Raw genomic sequence first — 13,533 nt, forward strand, 5'->3', positions numbered from 1 at the left:
CTCTACCAAAAAAAACAAAAATCAAAAACAAAAAAAAAAACACATATGGTAGTACGTGCCTGTAGTCCCTGCTACTTAGGAGGCTCAGGTGGGAGGACTGCTTGAGCCCAGGAGGCAGAGGTTGCAGTGAGCATGATCATACCACTGCACTCCAGCTTGGGTGACAGAGTGAGACCCTGACTCAAAAAAAAAAACAAATCACTGTCATGGCAAGTATATGATCTACGAATTGGTGCTTAGACCTCTATACTGCAATAACGAACAAATCAACTTCTACTGTGTTTACTTCAAAACAAGCAAACAAAAGCCATGAACCCAAATCATACTGGGAGATTTTTATTAACTTAAATTGACATTCTTAATTTTGTCTATAAGTCCTTGGTATACATGCCTTTATTTGAAACAAACCTACAGGTGTTTCTTAATATGACAGAATCATGAAGACTTGCAGTTAATCAGTGTTTCCTAATGATTAAAACAATGTTCAAATAATTACAAAGTTACTTCATCAAAATACTTAGAAGAATATTCTGAGGAGTGTTTGAAAGCTCTGTTTATAAATAGTGATTGATACATTTATTATGTATTTGGTGCTGAAGATAAACACTTTTTACATAAAACATTGTTTTAATATACTGCTCTACTGAGGCTAGTTATTAGATATACTGTATTTTAACACTAAAGAATAAAGCTTTATCTTCGTATTTATCTTATTTATAGGACTCTTATCAATGAAGAACTTTGTATCCAACAATAATAAACTGGCAAATTGCAAGTTACGTTTTGTAGGAGAAGCAAAAAAGACTGGCTGCGACGAAAGAAAGAAGATAACTGCATTATACATGCTTCGTACAAACAGTCCATTCTGAATGGTACAATTAAATGCAGACCAAATCCTTTTAAATGTTTGTGTGCCTAGATGGCAATTACAATCTCCACACACTAAAAAGAAAAAGAACAATAACACAGAACACAGTATTCTTAATGATTATAGCACATTTAACACCTTCAGCCATCCACTGGGTTTTCAGATCATATTGGCAACTGAAATTTCACATCCACATGTGCTTGCTTCGCTAAGGTCACTATTTCAGAGAGCTTTACAACCTAAAAGAAAAGAATGAAGAATTTTCACAAAAAGGTAAATTCAGAACTACAGGTCAGTGCAAAATTAATGTACACTCAATTTTTTCCATTTAAAACATCTGGACTATTCTGACATTGCTATAAATCACATTACGTTCTTATAAGCAAATGACATTCTCAAAGGATAATCAAGTCTGACACTCTTCATAGCCCAAACTTCAATTAAATACTTTCTGATTAAGATGTTATACCACCTGCTAGGATTATACATATGTATTACATAAGATTATATATGTGTGTATAAAATGTGTGTGTGTGTGTATGTATGTGTGTGTGTATATATATAAATATAATATTCTAAATTTTATCTTAAAGACAGAAACAGTGAGTGTCTTTGTTGGATACTCCACAACTCAAAGCACATCTAAGTAAAAATTTGTTATGAAATAAGTATACAATCTTAACTTAAAATATTGGGATAGAAGTTTGGGTCTAGTAGTTAGTATTTTACTTTTTGTCAGTAAGTTAACAATTGCTAACCTGAGTTCCAATTCTCTCCACAATCTGTCTAAAAATATCCACCAGTTACCATACAAAACATCATACAAATTTAGACATGTCTAAGACCAAAAAAACAAACTCAGCTTCTCTCTTCCTCAGTAAATTAGTTAAGAAAAGGCTTTGAAGTTAGATATCTTGGATTCAAATCCCCCCTCTGATGCTTATGACATATAACCTTGAATAAGTTAACTTATCTAGCCTGTTTCTTCATCTATAAAAATGGAAATTTTATCACCAAACTCATATTAAATTAGATAATCCTTGAAGAAAACAGCTTAGCATTGCATGCACAGCAAATACTCAATAAACAGTAGTAACTGCTAATATCATCATCTCATTCAATATTATTATTGTTATGACTTCTATAATCTCCCAGTCAATAAAAACACTGTAGTCATAACTTAAATCAACTGTTCACTTTTACCTCTCATGATCTATTTGATCAAGGTCCTACTGGTTCTTCTCCTTCTTTTCATGTCCTCCAAGCTTTTCTTAAGTTTTCATTCCAAAAAAGTGCGCTTTCAGAGACAAGTTATAACCTATTTATTACCTTCACCTTTTCTCATATCTAAGTATTGCACTAGATGGACTCCTACTATCTCTCCCCTTTTCCCTTCAATATATCCCACATCTCAAAGTCAAAATAGGCTTTCTGAAATACTTTCTCCTACTATTCCCTTGCTCAAATTCTTTATTTTTAATTCAGGTTTAAGTTTAAATTCTTCTGTCTCCAAACTGGAGTTAAATTTTATTTACTAGTAACTACTTTCCCAAAGAAGGACATAAGACTTTTATTATTTTTGTGAAATGACATCACATTAACTCAGTAAATTCAAGAGTCTGGCCAAGTGTGGGGGCTCATGCTTGTAATCCCAGCACTTTGGAAGGCTGAGGTGGGAGGATCATATGAGGTCTGGAGTTCGAGACCAGCCTGGTCAACATGGCAAAACCCTATCTCTACTAAAAATACAAGGCTGGGCGCAGTGGCTCACACCTGAATCCCAGCACTTTGGGAGGCCGAGGCAGGTGGATCACAAAGTCAGGAGTTCAAGACCAGCCTGACCAACATGGTGAAACCACATCTCTACTAAAAATACATAATTAGCCAGGCATGGTGGTACATGCCTGTAATCCCAGCTGCTTGGGAGGCTGAGGCAGGAGGATCGCTTGAACCTGGGAGATGGAGGTTGCAGTGAGCCGAGATCACACCACTGCACTCCAGCCTGGGCAACAAGACCAAAACTCTGTCTTAAAAAAAAAAAAAAAAAATTAGCTGGGCGTGGTGGCACACACCTGTAGTCTCAGCTACTCAGAAGGCTGAGACACAAGAATTGCTTAAACCCAGGAGGCAAAGGTTACAGTGAGCTGAGATCACGCCACTGTACTCCAGCCTAGGTGACAGAGCAAGACTCAATCTCAAAAAAAAAAAAAAATCAAGAGTCTACTATTGATTAAGCTATAGAGCCCAAAGAGTGTTCGAGTGTTCAATGAAATGTCCATAAACATAATGGAAGGGAAGACAAAAAATTCTCATCTCTCTGTATCTACTATGAAGTGTTCTCTGATACACATTATTGTTAAGTAAAAGAAACAAATTATAGATTACCATTAATCTAAAGTGGGAAAAGGGAGACACACACACACACACACACACACACACACACACACACAAAGTCCCCCCCTTATCCAATTTCACTTTCTACAGTTTCAGTTATAACCTGCAGTCAACTGTGGTCCAAAAATTTTAAATGAGAAATTCCAGAAATAAAAAAGTCATTAAGTTTTAAACTGTGTGTTGTTCTGAGAAGTGTGATGAAATCTTGCACCATCCTGCTCCAAGTGGAATGTGAACCATCTCTTTGCCCAGCGTATCCATGCTGTATAAACTACTCTTCCATTAGTCATCAACATTATCTGCTCTTGACATCCAACCATCAACATCATGGCTCAATGATCCAGGATGAACCAAAGCAGATGTTTCTCCTTCTGTTACATCATTAGGTCAGTAGTAGCCTAACACTATGTCACAATGCCTTCATCATTCACCTCAGTTCATCTCACCAAGTAAGCATTTTATCATCTCATTATCACCACAAAGGTGAGTACAGAACAATAAGATATTTTGAGAGACCACATTCACATTTATCACGGTATATTGTTATAATTGTTCTACTTTATTATTAGTTGTTGTTAATCTGTTACTATGTCTAATACATAAACTTTATCAAAGGCATATATGTATAGGAAGAAGCACAGTATATACAGGTTTGGAACTATCTGTGATTCAGGCACCCACTGGGGGTCTTGCAACACATTCCCTGCAGATAAGGGGGGACTACTGCACACATATATATAGTTATATACATACAATTAGCTTATGTTTTTAAGAAGTGGAAAGATAAACCAAAACTTTCTTAAAAAACAAAAAAAAAAAAAGGTAAAAAGGTTGCCTGTTGGGGAAGAAGGAAAGAGGGAAATATATAAAAGCTAGATTCCCTGATAATACCTTGTTCTATACTTTCCACTTTGGAATCATGTAAATACAAAATAAAAAACAAAAGGTTGTGGTTTTTTTTTTTTTAAAGCAATCCCTTTAAAAACAATGAAACTATATTAAGTTGAGACAAAACACACAGAGAATTATTTCACATGAATTTTAAAATCCACTAAGTTGTGGGACATACCCTAAAGGACAGAAAGAAATGCAGATATAATTGCTTTCAGTAATCAGACTGTTGGTATTCTTATTATAAAATTGTCATATCTGTACTAAGGGACAAAGCAAATGAATAATTATGATAGTATGGCATGAACGAAGGCACAAACAGATGTCAGATAAGAAAAAAAAATCTATACTCCTGGACTTGCATTGAAAATATCAGTATGAACTCAAGTATTACCTCTTTAAAAAATACATGTTTTCTCAGACTTGCCACTTAAAAAGCTCAGAAACAATAATCAACCCAGTATCTATGAATACTCATAAGGCCCAAATTGTGCTCTCTAAATACCATTTGGCCCATTCAAGTTCTGACTCAAGAAACGTAAAGATGAGCCTGAAACATTTTATCATACCAGATAGAGGGCTTCTCAGAAGGATGCAACAGTTAACCTGAAGAGAGGTTCCCAAAGACCAAAGGTTGGACAATTTCAATCACAACTTACATGAACTGAACTACATCAAATGTTTAAGTCATAAGTTCAAAACAGTATGCCAGCGGAACACACATGTGTATGCATGTGTATGAACACACATGTGTATGCATGTGTATGCACACACACACACACCTGAAAACAAAAAGTAAACAAAATACAAAAAAAAACAAAAAAAAGCCTAGGTCACCTTTATTGGACATAATAGAACAAACATTATTTTGAAAATTGGTCAATAAAGGCAAACAATCAGGTAATTATCCTACTTTTCCTATGCAAAATGTACTCCATGGTAACAAATGGTTGACACGTGGAAGTATTACTTTTTAGAAGCATTACATATAATAAGTGAAGAATGACAGAATTACAATAGCACCGCTTTGCAACACAAACAAAATACTGGATCTAAGCTATGATGTCAATGGCTAGTAATACCACAAAAAGATTAACATTGTATATGTTTTGATGAAATTAAACAACACCTACTATGAAATATTCTTGTTCCCTGCTCCCCAAAATCAAATATGAATATGGTCAAGCCTACAGATTGAACTCCCAGTTTACAGGAAATACACAGGGCAGAGAACACAGAGAGGGCAGAGAACTCAGTAAATGAATGACAGCCTAAAGATGCAACCATTAAAATCCAGACTATGAGAAACTTAACAAGACCATCAACCTGGATTTTTCAACAAATAAACCACAGAAAATACTTTTCTTTTTAAAAGGGGAAACCAACAGATTAAGAAACTTACTGACATATTAACCAACTACAATGCAGAGACTTATTCTGACCCTTACAAAGAACTTAAACAAAAGATATGAGACTCAGAAATTTCAACAATGACTGTATTTTTATAAAACATAACCATAATACCATTACCCCACCTAAAACAAGTAACAGTAATTCTTTTATACCATTATCAATACCTTTATCTTTTACAGATGCATGATGAAATGTATGAAATGATATAATGTCTGGGATTTGCTTGAAAATAATCACAGCTGTGGGAGGAAGTAAGAATACAGACAAAACAACAAACAAGATTGGGCAGGAGCTGACCGTTGTTTAAGATGATCACAGGTATAAGACGTTCTGACAAAGATTCTCTCCTTGACCAAACTCTCTTTTGTTTTTTCAATATATATTTATCGAATATATAGATAGATACACACACATACATACATATGCGTGCATGTGTGTGTGTGTGCGTGTGTGTGAAGATAGGGTCTCCTTATGTTGCCCAGGCTAGTCTCAAACTCCTGGACTCAAGCAATCCTCCTGCCTCAGCCTCCCAAAGGCTACTCTGAACTCTCTTCTCAACTTGGCCCTAACTTTTGGACTTCTGTATTTGTCCCTGCATAGTCCAATTTTACCAAGAATCTTGCTTTAGTCAGTTTAGCCAGGATCCTCCCTTACCCATAATGTATCCTTTTAGTAATTTTTCATCCACTGCCCCCACCCTCTTCCTTGGTTATAAATTCCCACTTTTCCTTGCTGTATTTGGAGTTGGGCCCAATCTTTCTCCCCTACTGCAAAACTCCACTGCAGTAGTCTCTATGCTTATTGCAACAGTCCCTCTGAATAAAGTCTGCCTTAACATCTTTCAGCAAGAGTCATGAATAATCGTTTTCTTTAACCATTCATTACACTCATAATATTTAGCTGAAACACAAATTATTAGCTGTATTAATAATTAGGTTCATTTTAGAATCTGTGTTTATAAATCCTCCTTAGATGAACATGGCCAATTTACCATTCTAGCAGCTTCATCCAAGTCATCACAAGCAAGTATTTTAAGTCCACTGTCCGCTATCAGTGCCTTAGCATCATCGACTCGTGTACCTGTAAATGATTTATGCAAATATAAATATTTTAAATACACACAAAAGCATTTTAAAATGTTTGCCAAAACATGGTACAAGAATGAAACCTCAACAGAGGAGACTTCCATTATTTAGTATAAACGCTTCTAAACCAAAGAAAACACTGTAAAAGCCCAGGTTATCTTATAAAATATTTTGCCTTACAATAATTCTGACTTGCTTAGTAATTCAGGCAAGTCAGAATTCAAGACAAATCACAACAAATAAAAAGTGTATCAAATTATACCAAGCAAAAGTATAAACATTTTGCCCCAATGTTAAAATGTTTTAAAAACTATAGTTTTAATTTCATATTGTATAATGCTTTCAAAGACACAGCTATTTAAAAACTATGTTTTAACAAACTCAACTCCATGGAAATGTGAACTTTTAAAGAATTAGGAACAACTGCAAGATATCTTTTATACTCACCTTGTAACCGTACCACAACAGGTATTTTAATTTCCAAGTCTTTTACTGCCATGACTATACCCTGTGCAATAACATCACAGCGCATGATTCCTCCAAAAATGTTGACCAGAATAGCCAGTACCTATGAATAAAGTGTTCTGATAGATTAAAATTTAAAAGAAATTTAAGTTCTTTTCCCCAAAAAATACTAGTATATGTGCTTCATGATAAACATTAACTTGATAGAAAGATTTTCAGACCAAACCACCATACCCTCTTCTAGCTCTCTTTATTGAAGTCTATGTAGTCCACTGCCCACCAGAACTTATTTCCACCTCCTTGGGTAATTTCAACACCTAGTTCACATTTCCTTCTCTACTATATCCCATATGAACAAGACCATCTAATTCCATTTACTTTCTCCTGTTAAATTTGGCCATTCACCAACTGACTACCCCCAGATCATACTGTAAGATAGTCCCATGTGCAAGATCTCCAATTTAGTGTTTGTCACCTATCATTTCCTCATTTATCCCTGTAGGAAAAGGGCGTGTTGTGTGGCAAGAGTAACACCATCTTGAAGCAAAACTGTCATAATGACTAATGTTTGACTCCTGCAGAGCAAGGCCTTCTGCAGCAAGGTCAAGAAACACTGCCTGTAACATAGATAACCCTTATAAAGAAACAATGCCTGTAGCATAAATGACAACTCATAAAGATGTTTACCTAACTTCCTCAATGGGCACAAGTTTGACAAGAGGGTCTGAGATGTGACCAGCTGCGCAAGTGTTACCAAGAAAAAAAGCTCACTATATAAAGGATAATTTCTGGAGGGCTAGTGTGGGGATCCACCATCTCGCAGCCACCCAAGCCATAGCTTCTGTTTCTAAGTCCCTGTATAAATTTAGTTTCTTTCTGAGAACTGGATTTGCCAGCCTCTTTCTTTGGCCTCTCAGATCCCCTGGCCTCTGGGGGTATATGTGCATAGACCTGCTCACTGCAAAAACAATCCCCATCAATGTATCAACGTTTTACACAAACCAGGCCCTAAGAATCACCCAGCTTCTCCTGTATGGCCCTCTCTTGGGTACATTTCACATCCAAATCTCAGGACCTGTTTGGGTCAGCATTCTTTCAACATCACAATGATAGTTCTGAATCAGTGTTCTCCTATCCTTTCCAAATAATCTCTCTTTTTTTAAAAAAAGAGGTTTAGTTCACTCAGCTATACCAGGGCTTCTCAAACAATGAGATTAAAATGCATTGTAGATACACCAAAATATCGTTCCCCTCAATTCTTGGGGCAGCTAGTAATGTTCTGGGGCAGCAGGAGCCTCAGGGCCAGTGGACTCTGACTACAAGCAATCTTCTCCATCTACCTCCAAGGCCCCATTGAAATATCTTCTGTGAATGCCATGACATGAAAAGGGGTGAGACACACTGAGCTATACTATACATTCTTTACCTTACCACTATTATTCCCAGACCTTTAAGAAATGAAGCTCTGGAATTCATAATAGACTAGAACTCATAGCAGCCTTTGGCATCTCTCATCTCTCTCCCTCTCACCTCATTCTGGATAGTTTCCATATTCACCATCAGGCACCATCTAACACTCCAGCCTTAAAGTTCTTGGATCTTTACTCTACCAAGCCACTTTCACCTGTAGTCAATTTAAACGAATTACTACCATGGATAAATCCTGGACTAGGCCAGAACGAGTGTCTCTAGAATATTAAATGTATAAATCTCATTCTCTGCTCAACCTCCTTCCCCTTTCACTTTAATGCCTTTCTCCTCTAGCTCTATCAAACACAATCTTTTCCTCTTAAAAGCCTCTAGTCCCCCACCCTGCCCCCCTCCCAAAAAAAAGCCTCTAGTCCCTCAATCCCTCTCTAATCTTCTACTCTATTAACTCTCAATGGAACTGACTTTCTTCACTATAGAGCCTGGGACATATGGCTAAGCAATTCAGTGTCACTGCCACTTGCATGCTCAATTCTGTCATACCTATTCCTCTGCCATCCTACTTCAAACAATGCATCTTTGGATGATTCCAGCCATAGCTTATTCAGGGAAAAGTAAAAAAGTAAAAACTGAAAACAAAACTGGAAACACTAGCATAACCTGAAGAGCAATAAAATAATAATTCATCAGCAATCCTCAACTTAGTAGTCGGCCTCATATCTTTAACTCTCTTCATAAGCCTTCTATCCCATGCAAGCTCTCTAACTTTTAGCATACAACCTTCCTTTCTTTAGTGGCACCTCAGGAAAGGAGTAACTACCTTTCCAAAGCTAACCTGGCCAGATAATTATCTCCATCTATTTACTATATAGTATTTCCTCCAGGTCTTCACCCCTCTAGCTACATTCACTCTCTTTATTTTCAAATCTCTTCTCTTCCTCCAACTAGAAAGAGCTCATCTTCTTGATCTTCTAAACAAGCAAGAAAACATACACCACAAAACTCTCCTCAGTCCTACTGCCTTCGACTGATAGCACTGCATCCCTTCCATGCGTTTGTAAAAAAAAAAAAAAAAAAAGTCCTGGAAGAGTAATCTCTCCTGGATATCTCTATTCCCTCAATTCCTCATCAAATCAATCCATTACAATCTGTCCTATGCCCCCATCTCTTCTACTATTCTTACGAAGGTTCCCACTCACCTCTTTCAGTTCTTACTCTGTCTGAATAGTCCTACAACATTTGACATTGTTTCCCAATGCCTTACTTCTCAAAACTCTTCACCTTGGTCCTTCGATGTCACCACTCTCTCCCCATCTGTTCCTATCTCTGTCATTTGTTCTCTGTTTTTTATTTGGGTTTTCCTTCTCTATTCAACCCTTCAACAAAAATGGAGGGGCCAGGTTCCATTCTTGGTTCCTCATCTCACTTGCACGGATCACCTCACCAACTCCTAAGACTTCAACTTTTCTCCACTATAGGAAGTACAATATCTTTTCAACGAACTGTCTACTAGATATAGTCACCACAATCCAAACTTGACATTCATTCTGAAATACCTATTCCTCGACTTTGCCTCTGACAGCATGAAAGGCATCACCACCCAATGATTCTCCCCAGCCCAAAGTCCTAATGTTAACTTAACCAACCCTTCTACGAGGCTCCCAGAAAAGAAGAAAAAAATGAATTTAATGACCCTATCTCAGAAATGCCTCTAATTTGTTCTTACTGATATTGCCTTTGTCAGGGATCTCTTCAATGACAAGAGAATTCATAATGAATGAATTCTCTTGTGTATGTGCTGGGGTAGGGAGTTAAAATCCAAACTCCTTAACTATAGATAATAGGGATCTTCACAAATGTAGTCACAATTTGCCAACATTATCTCTTATCATTTATCCCAATAATGCCATATTCTTACACATAAGTATCTTACCACCCCATGAACATAATGGCCCTCTCTGGATTCTATGTCTTTGTACATTTTCTTCCTCTTGCCCTCATTTAATTTTCAAGACAGCTTAAGGTATCATCCATTCAGTGAAGGCCACCCTGATTCTCCCAGTTTTTGCCTCTGTCTTCTGTTCTTCCACAGCACTATTTTCTGTCAATCACCCCAGTAAAACTATAAGTAACTTAAGAGAAGGGCCCATGTATTTCCAAGTCCAAGCATAGTGACCATCACAAAATATATGGCCACTTCAATGCTATCCACATTGACACCCTGGGTTTCCATTCTGTTTCCAACTCTGACGCCCATCATGTCAGTCCCCTACACTGTAACTCTTCATATACTTTTCTCCATTCTTGCACCTGGGCCCTAAAAGCCATGCTTAGAAAAATAAACAACTAGAATTCTAATTCTAGTTGTAAGTACTCAACTCAATTCTAGTAGTAAGTACTCAACAGTTAGATAATTAGATTGTTTTTAATACTCTGCTTCTCGAGTTTAAGTCAAAAGAAGCTATAGAAATATAATTCCAATAAAATGTTTACTTGTTTTAGTAATTACTAAACAAGGGAAATAATGCACATTTTACATCTCATTTTAGTTTAATCCTCCTTGCAAAATTAATAAATATGGAAAATAAGGCTGTAGGCTCAAAGGAAAAGGCATTGAAATAAATTTATATTTTAAAGAATTCTACAGTCTAACACCACAAATAAAAATATACATTGTCAGCAGCATCATCAATAATAAATATTGATTAATGACCTACATATGTACTGGGTATTATACCAGACACTACGAGAAGCAACAATTAGTAAGATATAATCCCTATCAGTGAAGAATTCTCGGTCTAAATCCAGTAAGAATAGTTCCACAGAGATTATCTTTTTTGTAAGCCTTACAAAATCTACATTGGCCACACAACAGATACACTCCTTAACAAATATCTAGTGATTAATAATATATATGTCTTTTGAATTATGATACTTCACATCCCTTGTACTTTGATAATCATTAATAAACACATAGTTCTAAATTATGGCACATCTATAACGACAGATTACACAAACATTAAAAATGAGTGTTTCAGAAGATTCTCTTGGTGAATTGCAAAAATCTTCAAGATATGATAGCAAAAAAAGACTCAAAATATATATTAAAAGACATATATATGAATTCTAAATTCTAAAACATAAAAATATACATTTTTATAAGTATTTATTTTATATATTCACATGACATAAAAATATATCAAGCCCTGCCCTTACCTTTTTATCTGAAGTGATAAGCTTAAATGCTTCTGTTACTTGATGGACTGTAGCACCACCACCAACATCAAGGAAGTTGGCTGGAGTCCCTCCATGAAGTTTTATTATATCCATTGTGGCCATAGCCAAACCAGCACCATTTACTATATAGGGGAAAATGATTTGTATAAGCAACAAACACAGATAAAATAAATTAAACTTAGTAAATCCAAATTAAACTTAGTGAATCCAATTCTAACATAAAAACACATGGTACCTAGGCAGCCTATATTTCCATCGAGGCCAATGTAGTTGAGATTTGCCTTAGCAGCATCTTTGTCCCTTTCATCTTCCTGGGTCCAGTCCTGTAGATCAAAGATTTTCTTTTGGCGATAGGCTGAATTAGAGTCAAAATTGATCTTTGCATCCATACACAATACTTTGAAGGGAAAAAGAGAAAAATGACCTTAATTTCAAGACAGATACAATGAAGTATCAAATAATCAAATGGTCTTTCATTTAGGGAAAAGACACATTTTAATTTTGTTACTTAATGAAAATATTTCAATTTATGTTCACTATGAATTCAAACTGTTCTTTAAAAAAGAATATTTGGGAATTAAAACTGCCCCATCAAAGTTATTGGGTCTACATCCATGCTATGCACTACATAAAGAAAAAGAAAACCTCAAAAATATTTTAAATTATTTAAAAATTGTCAAAAATTAACTATCCTTGTTCCTAGCTAACCCCATCACTTGGGCCCCATATCCCATCCCCTCTCCTCTACTCAAAAATAATGTTCCAGCAATTCCGTCTCCCCTACATCATAAATCTGCCTCCCCCACCCCTTACCTTTCTATTGGCTAAATCTTGCCGACTTGCTAAAACAGTTTTATTTCCTCACCTTAATAAAAAGAAAAAAAAATCTTTTAACTCCTATTTCCCCCTTACTCTTTACTACATAGCAACTCCTTGAAGATTTGTCTAATTAAAAGAAGGGTCTCAGAACAAGGGTTTCTGGGGAAAAAAAGAAATAGAGGGGTGAGCAAACTATGGCCAGATTCGGCCTGTGCCTGTTTTTATTTTTATTTTTTTGAGACAGGGTCTCGTTCTCACACCCAGACTAGAGTGCAGTGGCATGCTCTCAGCTCACTTCAACCTCCACCTCCCAGGTTCAAGCAATTCTCATGCCTCAGCCTTCCGAGTAGCTGGGAATACAGGCATGCACCACAACACAGCTAATTTTTGTAGTTTTAGTAGAGATAGGGTTTTGCCATGTTGGCCAGGCTGGTCTCGAATTGCTGACCTCAAGTAATCCACCCGCCTCAGCCTCTCAAAATGCTGAGATTAAAAGTGTGAGCAACTGAGCCCAACTTGTGCCTGTTTTCAAATGGCCTGTAAGCTAAGAATGGATTTTATACTTTTAAAGGATTATGAAGACAAAAGGGGAAAAGAAAGAGAAGAAGAAGAAGCAAAACAGCAGCATCAAAAACTGTATGTGATCCATAAAGCCTAAAATACTTATTAAATGCCAACCCCTGTGCTTAAACTCCTTGTACCAAATTTTTTTCCTGCCATTCTCTCTTATACCCACTCTAATCAGGCTTTTACTTCCAGCACTCTACCAAAATGGCTCTTAACAAAGGTCACCTCTCTGACTTCACCTTTCAGTACTCTACCCCTTCCTCACTCCAATCTAACCATAACATTCTCCTTGCAGCTCCTGAAAAGATACAGGGTTGAAAGAAGCAAGCAATTTCAGCTGCTGCCCAACACAGGAGAAAAAGTTTG

At 36.4% G+C, this 13,533-nt stretch overlaps 1 protein-coding gene across 3 annotated transcripts in view; it reads right to left on the minus strand.

Moving 5' to 3' along the window:
* Positions 1 to 320: 320 nt before the first annotated feature.
* The window catches only part of SUCLA2 (succinate-CoA ligase ADP-forming subunit beta), a 59,276-nt gene continuing 46,063 nt past the window's right edge, over positions 321 to 13,533 (minus strand). For all 3 annotated transcript variants that reach the window (XM_003811416.6, XM_063595954.1, XM_034936712.3), the window contains 5 exons: positions 12,017 to 12,178; positions 11,761 to 11,903; positions 7,099 to 7,219; positions 6,558 to 6,646; positions 321 to 1,107 (listed from right to left, as the gene is read on the minus strand). In XM_003811416.6, coding sequence (XP_003811464.1) covers positions 1,033 to 1,107; positions 6,558 to 6,646; positions 7,099 to 7,219; positions 11,761 to 11,903; positions 12,017 to 12,178 — 590 coding nt within the window. In that variant the 3' untranslated portion in view covers positions 321 to 1,032. The remainder of the gene's footprint in view (positions 1,108 to 6,557; positions 6,647 to 7,098; positions 7,220 to 11,760; positions 11,904 to 12,016; positions 12,179 to 13,533) is intronic.

The sequence above is a fragment of the Pan paniscus genome, chromosome 14, assembly GCF_029289425.2.
Source record: "Pan paniscus chromosome 14, NHGRI_mPanPan1-v2.0_pri, whole genome shotgun sequence".
In the NCBI taxonomy this organism is placed as follows: domain Eukaryota; kingdom Metazoa; phylum Chordata; class Mammalia; order Primates; family Hominidae; genus Pan; species Pan paniscus.